This window comes from Pteropus alecto, unplaced genomic scaffold (assembly GCF_000325575.1).
Source record: "Pteropus alecto unplaced genomic scaffold, ASM32557v1 scaffold7, whole genome shotgun sequence".
Lineage (NCBI taxonomy): Eukaryota > Metazoa > Chordata > Mammalia > Chiroptera > Pteropodidae > Pteropus > Pteropus alecto.
Window position 1 is genome coordinate 10631846 of NW_006494614.1, and position 17460 is coordinate 10649305.

General features: G+C 33.7%; 1 protein-coding gene across 1 annotated transcript; it reads right to left on the bottom strand.

The window, feature by feature from the left end:
• Nucleotides 1–670: 670 nt before the first annotated feature.
• Nucleotides 671–17283, bottom strand: SPACA1 (sperm acrosome associated 1). The gene is made up of 7 exons (XM_006926805.1): nt 17037–17283; nt 11772–11828; nt 7714–7815; nt 6862–6968; nt 6103–6238; nt 1362–1482; nt 671–827 (listed from the first exon to the last, which is right to left on the bottom strand). The coding sequence occupies exons 1-7, from the start codon at nt 17281–17283 to the stop codon at nt 671–673; spliced, it is 927 nt and encodes a 308-aa protein (XP_006926867.1).
• Nucleotides 17284–17460: the final 177 nt, after the last annotated feature.

Here is a 17460-nt window from a genome sequence, read left to right on the forward strand (position 1 = left end):
TTCAAAAGCCCTTAATTAACTGTTTCTGTGAGAAACACAGGGCATTTTAAAAAGTCATGTCATTTACTCAGCCATCTCCAAGTTTTTCCTTGGTTCTTCTTTACATATGTCCTATGTACAGTCATTAAATTACCTAATATATGTAAAATGGTTCAAGCAATGCTTTGCACATAGTAGTCACTAAGTGATTATATTATTGTTGTTATTATTTTATGCCTTACAAGTGATGCTTTGTATGTCTCATACCCTGCAGGGATTCTAAACTATGATTGGCTTTAACAAGTTCAATCTGGTGCTCCCAGCAGGGAGAAAGTCTAATATGCAAGGCATCTTCTATATTACATTTTTCTTGTTTGGAACAGAACAGGGAAATCACCTTAGAAGTGATCAAAGTGATCTAAAATGTGTTTAGAAGATTTTGTGTGTACCTCTAGATAAATGTTACTAAGTAATTACCTGAAATGGTAAATGTTGAGAATAAATTTAAAAAATTTTTATAACTATACCACAAAGATGCACTGATTATAACAGCCCCTTCTCATACTGTTACCTTCAGACTGTGGTAAATCACTTGCAATATTATTAAAGTATTTCACTATATATTTTATTTTTATAATAATGAATCTGATATGCTCTAATCTCCTTTGATTTGTTATATATTGCCCATACATCATTCATTCCATTCACTTAAAGCATCATCTTCATGTCCAGGTATTTCTGCTGGTGATTGGTCAAGAGAAGTTGAATCTTTGTATCTCATTGAACTCAGCTCAGAATGTATCTCAGTCGTTGAGGTTTTTGACCCCCAGAAAGCCTTGACTGCCGCCCTTGGAGGAAAAAACAAAAACAAAAAATCTCTTATGAAATGAAAATTAAAAATAAATAATTTATGTTAATTTTCTCTATCTAGAAGTGTTTCCTTAGTCACAATTTATTTTTAGTTTGTGCTGCATCTGTTGCATTGTGATAGTAGATGAGCCCTCAGACATATCTGGGTATTAATACTCTTGTAGGTATTAGAAATATTCTCGTATAAATGCATCGGTCAGTTGCAATAACCAGATTTTAGAGTTGTGATAATTACAACTGAACAACACAAGTATTTATTCAATAAAATTTTTCTTTAGCGACTACCTTATAAAATTGCAAAAACTGCATTTAAAAGCTCTCTCATGGCTGAGTAAACAGGTCATGAGATTAGGTAGCATGAATTAGGGCAGTCTCAGGAAAAATGAAGGGAATTGGATAGCTTGAAGACACATGTGATAGGCATCATGGACAGGGCTTTTGATTCATGGGACAAAGGAGTAGACAGAAAGATATCAATCAAGGGTGAGACTCAGTTTCAGTCCTGTATTTACCAATTTATAATTATGAAGATGAGTACAAAGATCACAAATATACAGAGAACAACTCCTATGGTCAGCACAAAAACAAGCACTGCATCAGTGTCTGGTGGTCTTGATCTTTTCATCTGTAATTCTAGAGGAAAAAAAAAAATACCCGATGATTATTACCACTGGTGGGGGGCGGGAGGAGGGGAGAAATGGATATCTAAATGGAAACTTTATATCTGAAAAACAATTCTAGAAATATACAGAAAGAATTAGTGGAAAGTTATTAACTTGTTCTGTACCTTTAAAATGTCCTTTTCAAACACACAGAAAGTTAAAAGAATTTGACAATGAACATCCTATATTCCCACCACTTAAATACTACCATTCGCATTATACTATCCATCTAGCCTTCTAACAATCTATTGATCCATCTTATATTTTTTATGCATTTCAACATAATTTGCTGATGTCTGCATATTTTCTGCAAAATTCTTCAATAGGCATATCATTAACCAGAGTTCAATATTTGTTTATATATTTTCTGAGGTAAAATTTCAGACAAATCACATAAAGATCTCAAATGTACATTTGTTTAGTTTTGGCACACATATGTAATTTAAATCCTTATCAAGCCATAGAATATTACTATACCCCAAAAAGTTCCATTAAGCCCCTCCCAGGTAATCTCTGCCCCATCCTCCAGAGTTATTGTATTGATTTTCTTTTCCATCATAGATTAGTTCTGCCTGTTCTAGAACTTCATAGGAATGGAAACGTATACTCTGAATTTTTTTTTTTTTTACTCAGTATAATGTTTTAGAGATTCACCCATGTTAGCACATGTGTCACTGGTTTTTTTCTTTTCTATTAATTTATTCATTCTCCTATTGATAGACATTTAGGCTGTTCCAGTTTGGTGTTATGATAAATAAAATGCTGTGAACATTTTTGTAGAAGTCATTTTGTGAACACACATTTTCATTTCTCTTGGATAAATACATAAGAGTGGAACTGCTGGGTCATAGGATAAAGGTATACTTAGTTTTCCAAGAAACAGCAAGATCTTTTCCTAAACTGATCGTACTGATTATATATATTTTATAATTTTTTTCTCCCAGATTTTGGTTTGCTGATTTTTTTTTAATGATTTCTTTTAATGTGCTTTTAATTTTGAAGAAGCCTGATTTATATTTCCTTTCATGATGATTGTTTTCTGAATCATCTATAAGAAACCCTTGCCTACTCCTGAATCATGCAGATAATTCTCCCTTGTTTCCTTTTTAAAGCTTTATGGATTTAGTGCTTATATTTAGGACTATGATACATCTCTAATTTTTGTATATATTTGTTAAGGAAGGCAGTTGAAGCTCATTCTTTTTCATATAAACATCCACATACCAGTTATAAATCAGGTATTCTCTCTCACATCTTTCTGATCTTCCTGCAAATAAGGCTATTAAAGAGAAAAAGCCAGCCTACAGTATAACATTGCTATATTGTAAATTGGTGAAAAGCCCATTTACATCAAGCAATACTTACTTTGTGAATTATATAGCTTTCTTGTGGCTCTTCTTGCTTCCTAAGTCATACAATCATAAAAGATTTATGTAGAGAAGGACCAGAGATACAACTGAATCATACTGATAAGCAAAACGTCCAAGGAGGTTTAATGATTTCTGCAAGCTGTTTTAGATATTTTAATATCTTAACTTTGATAAGTACCACTCTTATCAGAAGTAGTCTGCTACATGGGCAATCTCAATTGTTTATTTGCCTGAATTTTTCTTTCTACTCTTTAAACACCATTAAATTTAATTTTCCATTTTCTTAAGTAATTTTAGAGACATAAACTCAATTTAGTGATCTCACTAAATAGTTCCAAGTACAACAGAGAAATTACATCATATTTCTATTCCAACATTGTTGGATGTTTTAAATCTTTATTTTTGATAATTTCAGGTTTATAGAAAGGTAAGATTTTTAAGGCCAAAGAAAAAACACCTTTTAGAATTAAAACCTGAGAAGAAATGCAAAACTCCTTTCCATTTATTTACTATCCTGATACTAGCCAAGAGAGGGTAGAGAATGAGGGATATGAAGATTTTAGTTCAAGTAGTGTAGTCTTCCTGCAAGAGTCACTTAGGTTACTTTTATATTGTGGAGAAAAAAAAAAAAAAAGGAGCTTTTATGGAAAGTAACCTCACAGGGTGATCTGATTATAAATTCCTAACTGGGTAGGTTATAGTGGGCCTATAACTTTTTAATGAAAGGTTCATCTTTACCTTAAGTAAGTCCTGTCCATTGTTTCTGTTATCTTTGTTAATACATCTTTGAAATAAACCAAAATCATCACCAAGAGAGGACATATTCTTAACTATCCTATAATCCTATCCCCTGTTGCTTCCTTCCACCAAATGTAATCTTCCTTATGATTCTTCATTAATCTTAAATGCATAAAAGAAATTATAAACTGTTACTTTCTGTAGCATTTATCTCAATCTGTTGAGATCTTACTTCCAGGTATATCTTCTTTTTGGCTCAAATAAATTTTTATAAACATTCTCTATGGGTTTGAACATTTCTTATGTCAACAATAACTAATAACAAAAAGGAATGCATTTCCTATTGAAATTTATTAATGAAAAATAGGCTAAATTTCGATGCTCTCACTTTTTAGTAGAACAAAGTTTATGTCTGTATTGGTTTCCTAGGGCTACCATAATAAAGTACCACAAACTGGTTGACTTAAAAACAACAGAAATTTATTGTCCACAGTTTTGGAGGTTAAAATTCTGAATGCAAGGTATTGGTAAGGCCATGCTCCCTTCAAAGACTCTGGGGGAGGATCTTTCCTTTCCTCTTCTAACTTCCAGTAGCCCCAGATGTTCCTTGGCTGTGGCAGCAGAACTCCAATCTCTGACACCTTTTGCACATGGTTCTCCCTGTGTGTCTCTGTGTCTTCACGCGGCATTCTCCTCTGTCTCTTTCTGAGACTCTGTCCAAATTTCCTCTTCTTATAAAGACACCAGTCATATTAGATGAAAGGCCCACTCTACTATATATGAATTTATCTTAACTGAACTAATTACCTCTGCAACAACCCTACTCCAAATATGGTCACATTCTGGGGTTCTGGAAGTTAGGACCTGAAAATATCTTTAGTGGGACACAATTCAATCCAAAACAATGCCTAATTATGAATGGGAAAATTTCATTAACTAAACCATTATTTATCCTAAAAATATTTCATTTGTGTATTTGTTTCAAGCCAGTACCATATTGGGTGCACGATTATAGCAAACACACTCGTTTGATGTCTAAACAACCAAAAGGGGCTGTCACAGTGGTATACCAAACTGTTATTTTAAATACCAAAGTGTTCTGAAAACATTTTATCATTTAATCAGTGCATGTACTGAGATGAGATGGCAGAGCTACTCCACCAGCCCTAGACTGCTACAAGAGAGAAGTCAACTTTGTCTCACTTAATGGCTGACATTTTGGGGTCTACGTTCCAGCCCTTAGCTTATATACTATCAAATACATGTTGCCTTACAATCATGGGAGGAACTAGCCACTGAGATGTCTTAACAAGGACCAGGCTATGGGGACAAAATCCGAGAATGGCCCCTGAAATCTTTAATATCCGAAAGTAGGACTCATTGAGATATTTTTTAGTTTGATGATGTTTGGTCCTTTTTTGCCTTTTATTGAAATTATCTTTTTAATAACACCTGATATCCCAATATAGGAGTAAGATTATTAGCTTTCACTATAAAGATCTTTTTTAAAAACACTAGACAACACATTAAAGAAAGTTATAGTTTATTTTTTAAAACCACCCCCAAAATAGTTTAGCTTGTTTTCATTTCAATAATATTATGTTGTATGGCATCTCTAGACTACAGCATAAATTCTTCATTTGGGATTAAGAAATAGCTTCAAGAAATCCATGAACTTCCTTAAAATTACAGGTAATTTTTGGCATGTTTCTATATGTGGGCATTTTTCTGGGAAAAGCCTCCTGAGCCTTGATTGGATTCTAAAAAACCCTGTGAGCAAACCCCCACACCCCCATCAACAAAAATGACAACAATAAAAATGAACAAAAGGAACAAGTGAACAAAAGGAAATATTTGGATATAGAAGACATCATAATTTAAAATGAAAGGACATGCACATGGATCCATTTTGCAAGGGAAGTAGTTCTAACACGTGAGATTATGTTCAAGACAAGATTTGCCTTTTGTGATATATATAGATGACTATTATGGTTTTATCAAAAAGCATTTTCTTCAAATGAGTAATTTTTAAAAAGACACATCTTGACATAATATTTCTTAATTTTATTTATTTTACTGTACCAATATTTTTATAAGCATGCATGAGAATCTCATGTATCCATTTTCACTTTCATGATAGCAGTAAAAGTAAGAATACATTCCAAGTTAGAGCACTATTTTCTGGAGATATTTCAGGAATACATTAGTTTCCCAAAGTGAGGTACCTCTGATTCTGAAAAAGCACTACCTTATAGAAAAGTCTAAATAATATAAACTAGTGGTTTTCAAATTGTGGTCTTTGCCAGAATCACCTGGGAACTTGTTAGAAATGCAAATTCTTGTGTCAAACTCAAAATCTATTGAATCAGAAAGTCTGTGGGTGAGGCTGTGGATCTATCCATGGTTTAACAAGCCCTCCAGGTGATTTTGATGTTCTTTAAAGCTTGAAATATGAGCAAACCAAAACATTTCTGGGCACTTACCCTTAGTTGTATAGACTGTGAATTTAATAGATGCTACTATTTCATTATTATCCAAAGTATCACACTCAAAAGCCACGGGGTGAATTTCCCTGTGTACTTCCAGGACTGCTGTATCGTTTGTAAGTACAATGGCTTGCTATTTTAAAAGGAAAAAAAAGTATCAACATTCTTCATGTAAACTTAAGATCATGAAACAATTTTACTTTCTGTAACAAAAAAAGAGTCATTGTCTCTCAGTCTAGGATAGTCATTAATTATGCACATGGCTATCTAGAGTCAGACAATCTAGATATCAAGTATCAATTCTACCACCTCCTGTCAGTGTGACCCAGAACAAGTCATTCTCTGCATTTCAGTTACTTATCTATAAAATGGGTATAATGATAGGAATTACTTTATAGGATTGTTATATGGGTTAAAAGAAACACTAATACTCAGTGCAGGTCTGGCACCTAATAAGCCCTCAATGTTAGCTACTGTTATCATTATATAACCCCTATGTATACAATTGAAAACCTTGCTTCCAAAATAGAATATTTTATGTAAAATGGATGTTTTTAAGTTCTAATAACTAAGCCTAAAACATATGTTAATATGTACATAATGAAAAAATTTAAATCCCAATAATAATAAAGTTGTATGATTTTAACTTCATTTTTGCAAACTGCTTTTAAAGAGTTTCCTGACAATCATCAAGCACTGGCAAACAAATTTTATCACTCACTAGAAAGCACCAAATTGCATACATTCAATACTCACTTGATCTGGCCTTAAAAGTTTCCAAATATACTTGAAACGATTTTCAGGAGATGTATGAACACATACCAGTTTAACATTTTCAAGACTTTCTGATATTGGTTTACCCCCTGAAAAAAAGAAATGTTAAATACATATATACTATTGAGCATTGTAAATTGCTTTATAAACAATGCTACTTTTAAAAGCCACCTCCAATTTTAAAATCAATTATATGCTGGAAGTTATCAAATGTATTATTGAGCGTCTGAGTGTAGAAGAGCAGAGTGATGGATACAAAGAAAAAATCACCAAAAGAAATAGGTAGGAGACACCACAGCTATCTGCTCCACCTACGGAATAAATTATGAAGAGGAATAGTAAAGGCAAACAATTTAATGATCTAATAAACTTTGAGATTTACTAGTGGCTTCCAATTTACTGGTTAGGGACCCTCCATTAGAGATAATGAAATCTCAAGGTAGTGTAATTTGATACAGAACATCTCTTAAAGTTCCCAATTTAGGAGGTAACAATATACTGATAAAATACCATGCTCAAAGTGTCTTTAGTAACCTAAGTATTTCTTGAACAGCTTTGACCACAGATCCTGAGTACAACAAAGTTACAGTATATCATAGAGAATATATGTTAAATTTTAGATATCATTGAAAAATATAAAGCAAAAGTAGGAAGCCATTCAGAGCTATAACTGTCTAGAGAAGTGGAATTTTAAGTTTTATTAAGATCTCCTTTTTAGTATATCAATTCCACTCATGACCTGACATTAAGGATTCCACACCTGAGATTAAGGATATTTCCCCAGAGTAAACTCTTCCACCCCTCGGTTTCCCTCCAATACAGAGTCCAACTCACAGCCACAGTCTACTGGTCCACGGCATTCTTCCACTCGTACAATACACTTAGATTCACCTCCAGGGCATCCATTTGTTAATATAACTTCTCTAATACCAACACCTTTGGTAAAAGAAATCCGCAAATGTTAAGAAAAACTAATTGCAGAGAATCTTTTCTTTTTCATCTAGGTCTTTTTTTTTTTTGAGACTTTTCTCCTAATTTTGGTAATTAAATTCCTAAATTCAGGGTAATAACATTTAGAATGTTGTCATTTTGAATTATTTTATAATTATTTTATAATTTATTACCAAAGCTAGTTACATGAAACACTAGTTCCTCTGGTTGTTATCATAAGAAAAAGAATTCCATAATTAGATACATTTGAAAATTATACAGTAAATAAAATTAAAGGAACCTCTTTACTACAGAATTTTTTTGGGACTTTTACTATGCTAATAAATTAACATGCTATAGTGTATAAGCTTTCATTGACCTAAGGTATAAAATTGTTACATTTAACATCTTTGAAATCAGAATGCATCTTAGAATTGACAGCATGTCAAAAATTGGCAGCATTTTTCCATTTTGGAGGTGCATAAAATGTGTTTCTTACAGCCAATAAAGTCTTAGATTTAATGGAATATAGAAGTACACAGGATCGCTCAAATTTATTTGATCATGCAACTTTTAGGAAGGGAAGAGGGGTTTGGAGCTTATGTAGGATATTCCAAAATCACATCTTAACATAAATGAAGCTTTTTAATATTTAAATTGGTAATAAATATAGCAAAGCAAACTATTAATGATCAAATCTCCATTTCCAACAAGATACTCTCTTTATGGGACCCTCCATTAGAGATAACGAAATCTCAAGGTAGAATTGACACAGTTTTATAACAATAAATCACACTTTTACTAATTCGCCTCAAATCTCCCGAGTTTGCCTTTCATCACCAGAACTGAGATGATAAAATGCTGCATCAGCAACATGCTGAACATGGTCTGTTATAAATGGTTGTGGTAAAAGGGGCCACACACTAAAGCTGATAAGCTCAGGGGAGGCTTGCATGGCAGGCCTTACAAACTCAGAGACCAAAAGTAACCACATAAGATGGTCTGAACATAAAAATTCCTTACTAAAAGTGGATCACAGGGGGTAGTCACCTCCTAGTTCTGTAGTTTCCTTGACAAAGGTCAATCTTTACCTTGAGTGAGAGTGTCTATTGTGTTTCTGTATCTAATATAACAGACCTTTCAAATGTCAGAGTAATCTTATTCAGATCTCTCAGGGCACAACTATGAGCAGGAGAGCATGAGACCACAGAACCCCTCATGGTTCTCTTGTTCCCTGTGTACCATCTCTATGTGCTGTAAATGTTATTAACTATTCTGTACCCGTCAATGTAAAAGATGTGTTTCTCTATTTTGCCTTTTTATTAATCTCAGAGATCTCTACTCTTTGCTTTCTCCCGCGCCCTTAATCTACAACCAATGGATTTCATGTAACCCTCCTTACATCTCTTCCTTTTATTCTAATGTATAAAATAAGCTGCAAAACTGCCATTCTCTGGAACATTTTCTCAATCTGCTGAGATTTTGCTTCCCAGCACTTGTCGTCAGTTGGGCTCAAATAATCTCATAAAAATTCTCTACAGATTTGGACATTTTTTACGTCGATACAAGCTATGATGACTGTATAGTCGCAGACTAAGGAACAGTCTATCTTGATTTCCTTTGTCTACCAGATTCCTTTTTTCAACTCTTACAAGATCTTAATCATAAAACTCACTGTCAAGGGCAAGTTGAAATCTAGAGATGGCTTACAACAGCGCTTCTCAAAATTCAGAGTGCATGCAAATCACCTGGAGATGTTACTAACATAAAATTCTGATTCGGTAGGTCTGGAGTAGGTCTGGAGTAGGTCCTGAGATTCTGCATCTCTGACAAGCTCCCAAGCAATGCTGATATGGCTAATCTCTGAACCAAAATTTGAGTGGCAGGGGAGAAGATACCATATGAGACAAGATGGAAGGTTGGAAGATGAAAGGTCTCTTCTGATTAAAAGAGATGCCTAAAAAAAGGCTACAGTTTGGCTCCACTTGGATTTATGAAAGGTACTTCTCTAGAGGCATGGCGTTATTTTGAAATGCATCAATGTTTTTCAAGCAGGTATTTTATGTATTTATTAATTTAGCCAAATACAGTTAATTGTGATGGTGTGTGTAGGTATGCGACTTTCTGGAAGTCCAAGTAACACTTAAAAATCTGCCTGTGTATTCTAGAAAAAGAAAACTTTTTGACTGCTAAAATATTGTTTTGGGATTTGAGAATTTTCAATAAAGTATTTTTTTTTCCTCTAAATAATTGTTATAAATGAAAAGATTTTTCAATACATAAAAAATAATTTTTAAATGTGAAATATACCCTTTCCTGGTTTGTTTTTCTCTTTAGAACTTATCACCATTTGACCAGTTACGTATTTTACATATTTTTTATCTCTTTGACCCAACTAAAATATATATTGCTTAAAGGCAGACTTTCCTCTGCTTTGTTCACTGCTGTATTTCCAGCATCTATAACAATACCTGGCATACAATAGATAATTTAAAAAAAAAAAAAATCTCAAAACAGAAAATCATTTGTTGAATGAACAAATATAACATCTATTTTCTGAAATACATCTTTAAATAATAGACTAAGACAATATCAATTACTAGAATTGTCATAAAAATAATTCTCTTATAAAAATTTCTCAAATAGCAGAAGAAAGGTATAAATTACAAATAAATAATCATAGGTTTATTACCTGGATTCTTCTCATTCTCTGACTTTCACTCATTAAGAAGCTAAGGTAAAAAACAGGTTTAAAACTATCTCAAAAGACAGAAAATAGAATAATGATTGCCAGGGGTTGGGGGGAGGGAGAAGTCTTAATGAGTGTGGAGGTTTCAGTATGGGATGATGAAAAAGTTCTGGGGATGATGAAAAAGTTCTGGAGATGATAGATGGTGGTAATGGGTGTAAATTAATGTGAACGTGCTTAATGTCACTGAATTGTATATTTTAAAATGCTTAAAATATGATAGGTAGATTTTAACAAACATACGCATACACACCAAACACTATCTCAAATAAAAACAATTCAGATGTAATTTTTGACAAAAAAGAAATTGTTCTGATCTAGATCTGCATGAATTTCCTGTCTTCTTACCCTCTGGTTTTGGTCTTTCCCTCTCATTATTGTCTTCTTTCCCAAGGCAAAGTCTATTTAGAATAAACTTAATTTCATTGTGAAATATCTATTATTTTCTCAGCATGCTAGTCTATACTGGTTCTCAAAGTGGTTTTCAAAAGATGGTCTTCTAACCAGGAGCATCAACTTCATTTGTGAACTTGTTTAGAAATATAAATTCTTAGGCCCCTCTGAAGGCTTAGTGAATTAGAAACTCTGGGGTAGGCCTAGACATCTGTGTTTTAACAAACTCTTCAGGCACTTAGGGTGAACAGTTGAGTCTGAGAAACACTGGTCTACCACATACGTTGACTTAATCCCAACCCCATGTAAGAGATTGAGATTCTATGTCCAATTTCTAGTCATGAAATGGTCAAAATAAGTCATGGTCCTTGAATATTGCCTTCCCCACAAAGCTAATACCTCTTTTCTCCAAGATATGACATATAAATTGGATAATTATGGAATTTAGAATAGACTATTACAAATAAGCAAATTTCTTGATAGATTTGCCAACACAGTATGTGGAAAGACATCTGTGAGATGCATCGAAAACTCTTTCATCTTCTGAACATATGTGAGATAAAGTTTTCCTCTGGTGAAGGCAGTTTATGCCAAAAAATATAGGGAGCTAGCTTAAAATAAGACTTAGAGGTTATAAACTGATATATCCAAACTTTTAAAGCAATTAGTTTCCATTTTGTGTGTAAATTATAGTCATTAGAAATAGAAATCAATAAGAGATGAATGAGAGTACACAAATTACAAATAAAAATTGCCACACTGTTTTTACCTTTCCGTCCCCCAAAATTACAATATTACTTATGCGCTCTATGCTACTTACCACATGTGACAGTGCACATCCCAAATTCTACTTCTTTGACTATCGTCGAATTTGAAACTAAACATAAAGTGCAAAGACACATTATTTAATCACATGAAAACTTTTCTAAGTATAAAACTCTTACTTGGGTATGGAGGATACAAGTAGTTATACAGGAAGCAGAAAAATTTTAAGTTTTATTAAATCAGAAAAGCGATACTACTCAGTACATCTTCTATTATTATTTAAATTAAAAGCCGAAACCTTAAAGTAATAAATTATGAAATAACTTTCAAAGAAGGTTTATATTTAAACCTTGTATATAACTTAAAAATAATTTTCTCATTAGTTTAATACATAATGAGTTAAAGTTCTATAGAAGGTCAGGAAAACCCCAAACAGCCAGCCAATTGTAAGGCCCAATTGTTTCTATTCCTTATTTAAAAAAAAAAAAAAGGCTTATTATTGCCATCCAAAACAGAAGTTTTTATACCAAGTATACAGTAATCATGTTATAGATCGGTTCTATTCATTCTCAGGTTAAGATAGTAAATTATTTCTAAGGATTTATTTCAAAACAGCAGAAAAATCTAGGAATATACAAGTATTTGGTTTTAAATCACATGATAAGGTGTTTCTCTCTAATGTTTTTTTGAAATTTGTGTAATTTCCACTAGCTGTAATATATAACCAATTCTTCATATCTCAGATTAGGAATAAAATCTCAACAGAAAAAAGTATTGAGCTGTTGGAAGAGAATTTTAAAAAGGCATTGTATTCTGAGGCAACAGTATTACGTGGGAAAGTGCACTAGAGTTGGAGTCCAAGTTGCTGCTTCTACCACTAATTAGCTGTTTTGAGTCTGAGTAAATTAAATTCTGTCAGGCCTAATTAACCTTTCTGTAAAATCCGAAAAGGAGAACCTATCTCATTTGATTACTGTGAGGATGAGAGAGAGTATATGAAAGCATTCTGTAACTTTAGAACTATACACATGCTTAAGATATAACCTCATTCACACTCATTTTGTACTTACTGATTTCATATGATTATTGTAAAACATATTATCATAAATACTTCTATATTTATATGCATCAAATACAGTGCCTTGAGTATATAGTAAGCACTAGATGAATATATGTTAAGTAAATCAACACTGACTTTGTTAAATTATTTCGACTATCATCATGATGATCAATTCTGAATTGACATTTTTGCTTGAAATGCTTGGATACTTCCTGCTGGCACAGTATAAAATGTAAATTAAAAGCCAAATTTTGAATACAGAAAACAAAGGTAAGAGAATGAGTACCAGACTACTTTTAAATATAACTTTTTCAAAAACTGTTAAAAACAAAATTACTTAATCAGCTCTACTATTCACTACCTATGCTACTTTGGGAAAGTTATTTAAGTTCTCTTAACTTAAAAAAAAAAAGAGAAATTTAATCAGATTGTCTCCAAAGTTCCTTTTGTCTTTGAGTATTGAATGCCCATAGGTCATTCAATGACTTTTTTGACGGGGATCCTATAATGGTGACACAGGGAAATTATATGTATCTGCACTTCAGAATAGTATGTCAAAATTTCCCATTATATACCTGTCAGTGAAAAGACAACATATGGTCTGAATGTCAATAAAGTTTTATGTGTTAACTTGCTAAACAGTAAGATCCACTGACGCTATTTAACTTGTTAGTGTCAATGTGGTAGAAGTGATGTAACACAGGATTCTGTCCTGATCGACAATTTTATTAATGATTTGGAAAATTATGATTTCATACTGACTGAATGTGCAGATTCTTCAAAACTAGGAAGGATAGCAAATATAATGGAAGATATATCTGGATCTAAAAATAACAGGGTGGAAAAATGGGCAAATTTAATAAAATGAAACCTTAGAGAAATAAAGTCCTGTACATAGAGCTAAAAATCCAGCTATCCCCCAAATACCTTAAAAGACTGTCTTAATTTGATAGAAGAACAGGTAATAATGAGTGGAGAGTTCAATAGTGAGTTTGATAGGAGTCAAGAGTATGATGAGGCTTCCCTAAAAATCTACTGAGTCTTAGACTGTGCTGATAAAAGCTTGACATCCACAATGATGCAGATAATGATCCTGCTTTTTTTTTTTCTGACCAGATCCTGGAATGTTCTCTTCAATTCTGGACAGCACATTTTAACTGTTGGTACATACCATCACAGGCCAATTTTAATTTTTTAGTTTCTTTTTTGAAAGTTGATTTGTAAGGTTGATATTTCATGATTTTTATTCTTTCTTAGAGGTCTTCCAAAGAAAAAGAGAAAATACAGTTATATTCATATAGAATAAAACTCATAGAATAAAACTCATTCTGTCTTACAATTATTATGTAGATCTATTGTTGGTCCTTTTTATAAATCTAACAGTAAATAGGATAAAAATAAATTTATAAATCTTAGCTTTATAAAAGGCATACGGTATATAAAAGGTATAAAAGGCATAGGGGTATAAAAGGTTTAAGAGTATATATTTAACAATATCTTGGTGATTTTTCCTACATTTTGAAACATTTTGTTATTTCATCATCCATAATAATGGATTTTAGTATTACTTATCAATTATTCCCAACTACATTTTTTAAAAAAAACTATAATAATAAAATGGAAGAATGGTTGGAGTTGCCTAGAAAGATGATATAATTGTGAAATAAATCATAGCTATTACTTCATCCTTTGTTTTCTTATTGTTTTGTCCAAAGTATCACATCATCTTTCAGAAAGATACAAAAGAAGTCTAGAGGCACCTTTCTCAAGTCTCTTTTCAGCTTTCACTGAACATAGTTGAGATTTCAGAATTTTAATTTTTTTGTCTATAATGGCAAGGAGAAGAAAATTAACAGAGAAAAATATTTCACAATTATTGGATGAATCAGAATATGAATATATAGATAGCAGCACTCTAGATATTAATGATAATTAAGAAATTGACTGCATAAGCAAGATGAGTGAGCGATAATATCTTGCATGAATATCCTAGACCAATTTTCTCTAATTCAAGAATCAATGCATGAACACCATACTTCTGAGGATGAAAAGGACACATGGTATCCTCGTCTAGTTAATTTTTCACAAGGAAGGATGTGATCCTGAACTATTTTCTGAAAATAAGCCAGACCATACCGTTTTGCTAAAAGTATATGAATAGTATTCTTTCCTTTTAAAAACTGTTTATACACCAATATTTACTTAATAAGATTTGTAAACAGACAAATCATGATGACAGGTATGTATACTGAAAGAAAATAGAAGATGTAGAGATGAATAAATTCAGTGAGCCAATAATTCTAATTGTTTATGAATCTACGATGAAAACATTTTTGCAATTATGAAGAAAATGGCAGTATCCTCAAACAAAATATGTGCCTTCATAGTTTTCAAAAGTATTGTTTTGACAGTGCAACTGCAAAAAGAACAAGAGTAACGATAACTAGAATCTTCTAGAGATGTACGTGAAATCTGCAATCAGTATTTACAAGATGGATATATTACAGATTTGTGCATAACTGATGAGCTTTTAGTTAATTCAAAAGTACTTTGCCCACATAGCTTAAAAACCAGGAAAAATAGAATAAAAATTTGGGGTTTTCCATGTGTAAATTCTTATTAAAATTTCAAATAAGTTGTTTTCACTATCCCTTAATTCTTATTTTGTAAATTATTTATAAACTTTCTTAAAAGTAAAGAAATAAAGAGTCTATTAGACAGTAAATGGTGATGACTATTTTTATACTGTTCCACTGAAGGTTAAGAGGGGCTTTGCCAAATTTTAATAATGGCTCTGGAAATTTTCAGATCACAGACATCTGAGATTGTTTAAATTCTGGATTCTTGCTCTCCCCAATAAAAAGCAGCTATGCATGAAATTGTATATATATAAAATTCCAGGAGGTATAGGGACTTTCTGAAGTTCACAGACAAGAAAACAGAGAACTAAGAGAATAACTTTCCTACATTTGAATTTGAATCTAGGGCATTATAATTCCATTGTCTGCATTTAGCTTAAACTCTAGTTAGCATTTTATAGCTAGGACTATCCCTTGACCAGTTTAATATTAAAATTGCTAATTCAATTACTTTTAAAACGACTGAAGCAATAGCTCACTGTACTTTATTTAGGACACTGTACTTTATTTCTTCTCCAATCCTTTCTCATATTTCCAAAGTCAAGGACCTCTCCAAACTCTCTGTAATCAAATCAGTACGAACCCAACTGCAACATTAATTTCAAATAGTCAATTTCTTTCTGTCACTGAGGGTCACTATCTGTAATCAGGAAATAAAAGAAAGGCTGATAAATATAGCATCTACTCTGTATGTATAGGAGACATGAGACTGTCAAGGATATTAAAAGAATCTCAGCCAGGTCATTTATGGGGGAAGGAAATCATTTCCCTTTGGATGGCTGCGAAACTGCAACTGACCTTTTACCTACCAGCATGTGAGTTACTAATCAATATAACATGTACCACAGCTTGTCAAGTTTTATTGCTTAATGAGCCAGCAGAGTAAGGCAAATTTATGTACCAAGCACAGCCTCATTTTCCCTTGGTTAAACATATCATTTAACAAAGCCACTAGTTGGATCCCTCGATAGGTGTTTCTAAGGCCACCATTTCTTTCAGGTTGGAAGTTGAACGGACAATTAAAATACCACCACACTGCAGAGGTGCTCAAGGTTGGGGCTTCAAGAAACTGACATGGGGCTTCTGGGCAGTTTTGTCAGCATATTGGTTTATCTAAATGTGTCACAGCGCGGGGAATTCTGAATGCCATTGTGTTCCAACCCAAAGTGCAAATGTGGAAAGGATGAAGACCTCAAGCAACTTGGAACTTAAAGCAAAACAAAACAAAAAAACCTCTACATATGGGAAGGAAAAACATAATTGCAATGGGAGTCAAAACAATTCCCCTTTATGGAAGACTACTTTCTGACTCCTACCACTTAAAAAAATTTTTTTAAAGCATCTTTTTCCTTTACCAGAGCAACATTTTGCAGGAATTCCGTAGCAACTTCTATAAGTGGACTTGTTATAAGTGGGCTTGTTTAGCTTGCTGGGGCCTTGAAAAATTGACACATCTTTCTTCAAGGCATTAAGTGCGCGAAAATAATGTATAAATTAGGGGCTGTTTGAGAGAGAGCTCTACAGATGTTAACAGGGATCATTCTCATTGTCCTGGAACAAAGAGCTGGGCTTTACCCTCACAAGGCGCCTTCGTCCCTAACAAGGAGCCTCCCAACCTCACCATCCTCCTCAGTCAAGGCCTGCGGCAGCATCTCGCTGTCAAGCTCGTGGCCTTCGTCGTCGGCCTCCACGCTCTCGCTCTCGCTTTCATTCTCACTGTCGGCCTCGCTCTCTTCTTCCGCGTGGCCCAGGCTGGGATCCTGGATGGCGGTGACGTTCTTCCCGCATGCGGACTGCAGGCCTGCCAGGAGCAACCAGCCGACCGTCAGCAACAGCCCAGCGGAGCAGCCCGCGCCCCCGGGGCTCATGGTTCTCGGCCCCGACGGCCGCCCAAGGCGCAGTCGCAGCCGCCTGCTCTCGCCGAGAGGTGCGTCGAAGAAAGGAGCCGCGGTTCTCCGAACCTCGGTGCCGCACCCCGGCAACCACTGACGCGTCACAGCTCGTCACCGGCGCGGCGGGCCGCCTCGGCTCTCGGCGCCTGTGGA